At 41.4% G+C, this 5,371-nt stretch overlaps 1 protein-coding gene across 1 annotated transcript in view; it reads left to right on the forward strand.

Annotated features, from left to right (window-relative positions):
- Nucleotides 1-5,155, forward strand: part of GGTA1 (glycoprotein alpha-galactosyltransferase 1 (inactive)) — a 39,695-nt gene extending 34,540 nt beyond the window's left edge. Inside the window, 2 exon segments of the mRNA XM_017884199.1 lie at nucleotides 2,674-3,084; nucleotides 3,086-5,155. Coding sequence (XP_017739688.1) covers nucleotides 2,674-3,084; nucleotides 3,086-3,365 — 691 coding nt within the window. The 3' untranslated portion in view covers nucleotides 3,366-5,155.
- Nucleotides 5,156-5,371: the final 216 nt, after the last annotated feature.

Consider the following 5,371-nt stretch of genomic DNA (forward strand, 5'->3'; position numbering starts at 1 on the left):
CCCCAGTATTGTTTCCCAAGCTTCACGGCACAATAAATTTTTCTTGAAGTCCCAGAATACTGAAGGATTTCCTCGCCACTAGCCATAGAGCCACACTGAAGTCCTTTTTTATATTCCTCAGATGTATTTTCTCCATTTAAAGAATCAGTACTATAAACCCTTGGATTACCACATGCCAACATTAAAAGCACACTTTATTTTGGTAACAAAGAAAGGGAATCCAAGCAGCAACAAAAAGCGAAAAGAAGTGCCAGTCATTATTACTCGCAAAACACCATGATTGGCCAGAAGTGTGATCAGCACATTAAATTCAGTCCACATGAGTTTAGGGTTTGGTCAAGTTGTATGAAAACATCTGGTTTATTCTTCCTCTTCCTGGTAATCTCCATAGAATAGCTTCACAAATAGTCTATAGCTTGGGCTTACAGAAGACTCCAATACAATGTTTTTATTTTCTTTTCTTCTTCTTCTTTTTTTTTTTTTTTTTGAGATGGAGTTTTGCTCTGTTGCCCAGGCTGGAGTGCAGTGGCGCCATCTCAGCTCACTGCAACCTCCGCCTCCCTGGTTCCAGCAATTCTCCTGCCTTAGCCTCCCAAGCAGCTGGGACTACAGGCATGTGCCACCATGCCCAGATAATTTTGGTATTTTTAGCAGAGACCGGGTTTCACCATATTGGCCAGGCTGGTCTCAAACTCCTGACCTTGTGATCCACCTGCCTTGGCCTCCCAAAATCCTGGGATTACAGGCGCGAGCCACCTTGCCCAGCAATGGGGGACAGTGTGCAATGCTTTTCAAAGGAATAGATAAATAGTTAAAATACCACTAAATACCTACTAGAATGGCCAAAATTCAAAACACTGACAACACCAAATGCTGACAAGGATGTGGAGCAACAGGAACACTTATTCATTGCTGGTAGGAATGCAAAATGGTACAGCCACTTTGGAAGACAATTTGGCAGTTTCTTACAAAACTAAATGTACTCTTATCATATGATCCAGCAATCGTACTCCTTGGTATTCACCCAAGTGAGTTAAAACTTACGTCTACACAAAACCTGCACATGGATATTTATAGAAGCTTTATTTCATAATTACCAAAACTTGAAAGCAACCAAGATGTCCTTTGGTAGGTGAATAGAAAAATGAACTAAGCCACATCCAGATAATGGAATATTATTCTGTGCTAAAAAGAAATGAGCTATCAAGTCATGAAAGATATAAAAGAACCTTAAATGCATCTTACTAAGTAAAAGAAGCCACACTGAAAAGGCTACATGCTGTATGCTTATATGACGTCCTGGAAAAGGTAAAACTATGGGGACAGTACAGTGATTGTTTGGGGTTGTTCGGGGAGGGAAGGATTAATAAGCAAAGCTCAGATAATTTTTAGGGCAGTGATGATATTTTGTATGATACTATAATGGTGGATACATGTCATTATACTTTTGTTAAACCCTTAGAATGTACCACACCAAGAGTGAACCCTAATGTAAACTATGGATGTTGGGTGACAGTGATAAGTCTGTGTAGCTTCATTGATCGTAACAAATGTACCACTCTGGTGCAGGGATGTTGATAGTGGGGGGATGGGGGCTGTGCAAATGTGGGAGCAGGAGGTATATGGGAATTCCGTACTTTTGGCCCAATTTTTTTGTGAACCTAAAACTTCTCTAAAAAACGTAGTCCTTTTTTTAATTTTTTTATTTTTTAAATTTTTTATCTTCTCTTTTCATCTCTGTTTACTCAGCCACCAAACGTGGCTTACTGCTAACATAGTCCTTTTTTTAAGATAAAGAAAAAGTAGTTAAAATAAGGTTAAATCAGAAGTTGCTCATTCTAGTATTTGGATGGACTAGTATTTTGGATGATGGTGGGTGGACAATGGATTGGTGTTTTAGGCGACTAGTGGGAGGCTCATAGGATGACTATGTAACATGAAAGCAGATCTAGATCTCATAACTCATTCTCTGTATCACACAGGACAAGCGAGTTCCACTGTTTGGGCTTAATGCATCCCCTAGTGGATCCAAGGGTCACATCACCCTTGTACCTGGTCTGGCAGTAGCAACATTGGGGTTTATGTTAAGGCTTTTGAATTGAGCTCAAGAACTAGTACCCCCCTTTGACTGTCCAAAGTCTGAACCAATTGGTAAATTGGACAAAGGGGTAAGGAAGGCAGAGAGTGGTAAATATCACCCTCATTATAGTTAAAGCTCATATTGGAGAATGTGACTTGTATCTGCAGGCCCTGCACCTCCTAAATATTCAACCCCCAGAGTTAGAAAGACTTGAGCAGCCAGGCACCTACAGGCCTCTGGATGTGAAAATAGATCCCGTACTAAGCTTCCTGCAAAACCCAGAGCAGTTGAGAACACATGCTCTCTTGGGCTGGCTGGTTCCTGAAAGCCAGAGAGGAAGGATAGGGTAGTGCATGTCTAGTTCTAGCTGCTCTTCCAAAATTGGCAGTCAGGTAAGTCATTCCAGCTTCCCACGGACTGAGTGACTGAGTAGTGGAGAGTAGCCAGGAGTATTACACTAACATGAAAACATACCCGGGGTGGGAAGAAATCATTCTTCTACTAACTATAAAATACAGACATGATTATAACAACATGTGATTTCTTTCAGGAATCCCAGAGGTTAAATGTTTTGCTTTTCTTCTTTGTTTCAGATATATTGAGCATTACTTGGAAGAGTTCATAACACCTGCTGATAGGTACTTCATGGTCGGCCACAAAGTCATATTTTACATCATGGTGGATGATGTCTCCAAGGTGCTGTTTCTAGAGCTGGGTCCTCTGCATTCCTTAAAAGTGTTTGAGGTCAAGCCAGAGAATAGGTGGCAACACATCAGCATGATGCTTGTGAAGATCATCGGGGAGCACATCTTGGCCCACATCCAACACGAGGTCGACTTCCTCTTCTGCATGGATGTAGACCAGGTCTTCCAAGACAATTTTGGAGTGAAGACCCTAGGCCAGTCAGTGGCTCAGCTACAGCCCTGGTGGTACAAGGCAGATCCTGATGACTTTACCTAGGAGAGGCAGAAAGAGTCGGCAGCATACATTCCATTTGGCCAGGGGATTTTATTACCACACGGCCATTTTTGGAGGAACACCCATTCAGGTTCTCAACATCACCCAGGAGTGCTTTAAGGGAATCCTCCTGGAAAAGAAAAATGACATAGAAGCTGAGTGGCATGATGAAAGCCACCTAAACAAGTATTTCCTTCTCGACAAACCCTCTAAAATCTTATCCCTAGAATACTGCTGGGATTATCATATCAGCCTGCCTTCAGATATTAAAACTGTCAAGCGGTCGTGGCAGACAAAAGAGTATAATTTGGTTAGAAATATCATCTGACTTCAAATTGTGCCAGTAGATTTCTGAATTTGAGAGGGGAGTATTCTGGTTACTTCCTCAGAAAAGTAACACTTAATTTTAAGTTAAAAAAAATACTAATGAAACACCAACATGGCAAACCCATACCATTCCTCCTTGTAACTTGAGGCTTTGTAATGTGGGAGAATGAATCTAGGGTAAATCAGATTCATAGGGTAAATTCCCAGTGATTTCTTATCTATTTTGGGTTTGGGGGAAATACTATGAACTGAACCAAAAAGAACTTGTCATAGGCAAAGATAAAGCCAGAAACACTCTACACATGCCACATAACATCTGGAGAAAAGGGTGCTAAGGGAAGCGTCTGGCAGCAAGATATGATTGTAAGGGGTTGTCCCTTGAGTTCAATGCCTGCCTATTTCCGATGGATCTAAAACAACATGAAGTTACTATGCAGCAGAACTCTCAGTAAAGACACCATTTGTCTTGGCAATCCTCAAAATGCTTCAGTAGCAGATTGCTTCAGGCCATCTGTAGTCCATCCTTTTCTCATCAGGATGTTGTTTGACTTCTGTGCGAAAAATTGGTGGAGTGTCCTAGTAGATATCATGGTGGTGCGTGATCAGAGTCCCAAGGAACCTGAATGAGCCAAGGTGCCCAGCATGAAGTCAAAACAAAGCCTTGACATGAGTTTGCATGAAATAGCAAAGAGAGAGTGGAAGAGAGGAGCCGATCACTGTGGGGCAGTGCCACCCTGGGGGTACTTAGAGTATGGGGTTGGTGCTTAAATACATCACGGATCCAAGCACTGAATGGGAGGAAGTGTGGGTGATTTCCAGCCTCGTTGACCCTATGAATGACAAGCAGCGGGGACTTGAACGGAAGATGTTTCTTGTGTTGCCTAAGTGGTATTCAGTCTACCAGACTGCAACTTGCATTTTCTAATCCTTGGGAAAGAGATGTGGATGGTGTCAGAGAAGGCAAAGGCCTGCAGTGGATTGAAGAGGCTTGCAAGCAGTTCCGTTTCGAGGATGTGGGCTTCATCAGAGGACACTCGGTCATCAGCTGGTCTCACCACTTAGTCTAAACCTCAGGGTTCCTCAGCCCCTCATACCCCAACTTGGAGGGCTGAAATCCAGGAGTAGACTGGAGAAACAGCCCTCCCATCAAGGAACCTCTTGTTTTCTCCTGCTCCATCTGCACTGTGGAAGTGTAACAATTAGACATACTTGGCAAAACGGTTAATTGATTTTGTAACAGAAACATGAGCCATAACAATGGGAGATCTAGTATCATGACTGAACAGTTTAACATTCAATTCCCTTCTCTAAGAGAAGCTGTGAAATCCTACATATTATTTAAAGTTAACCAAATCAACGTAAAGGAAGTTAGGAGGCAACATGTACATATGCACATATCTTTGTATTTTGCTTACGTTCCAGTCTAGGTCATTTGTTTCCATTTTCAAGCAATTTATTTGAAAAGCCATTGCACTAGCTTGTTGTATACTGCAATGAGCTTCTTTTATAAAATGAAACTTAGATTTTTCTTGACCATTTCACTGTGCCTCCTACTTCATTTCTTGCCAAAAAATCTGACATCCAACAAAACAAAACAAAACAAAAACTCTGAATTAGTGGGCTTTAAAAGGAAAAGTAGGGCTTTGAAAAGGAAAAGTAGATCACACATCAGTTAAGACTCCTGCTTCTCTATTAGTCAGGTTGTCTTGGATTCAGTCTGGAGTAGGGAGAGTTTAGGGGTTTTTAAGTCCTGAACCAAAGAAATGATCTAGCCTGAAAGTTTAGAGCAAAGGACTTATGTTTACTTTTAAGTGAATTTCTTGATTTTTTAAAAAAAACTTCATTAAAGTTTAAATATCCAATGGACAAATTCATGATCTTGTTCATCGTTATTACTAAACTTTTTAAAAATTTTCCCTTTCGGAGGCTGAGACGGGCGGATCACGAGGTCGGGAGATCGAGACCATCCTGGCTAACACGGTGAAACCCCGTCTCTACTAAAAAATA

The sequence above is a fragment of the Rhinopithecus bieti genome, unplaced genomic scaffold, assembly GCF_001698545.2.
Source record: "Rhinopithecus bieti isolate Rb0 unplaced genomic scaffold, ASM169854v2 scaffold_13710, whole genome shotgun sequence".
Lineage (NCBI taxonomy): Eukaryota > Metazoa > Chordata > Mammalia > Primates > Cercopithecidae > Rhinopithecus > Rhinopithecus bieti.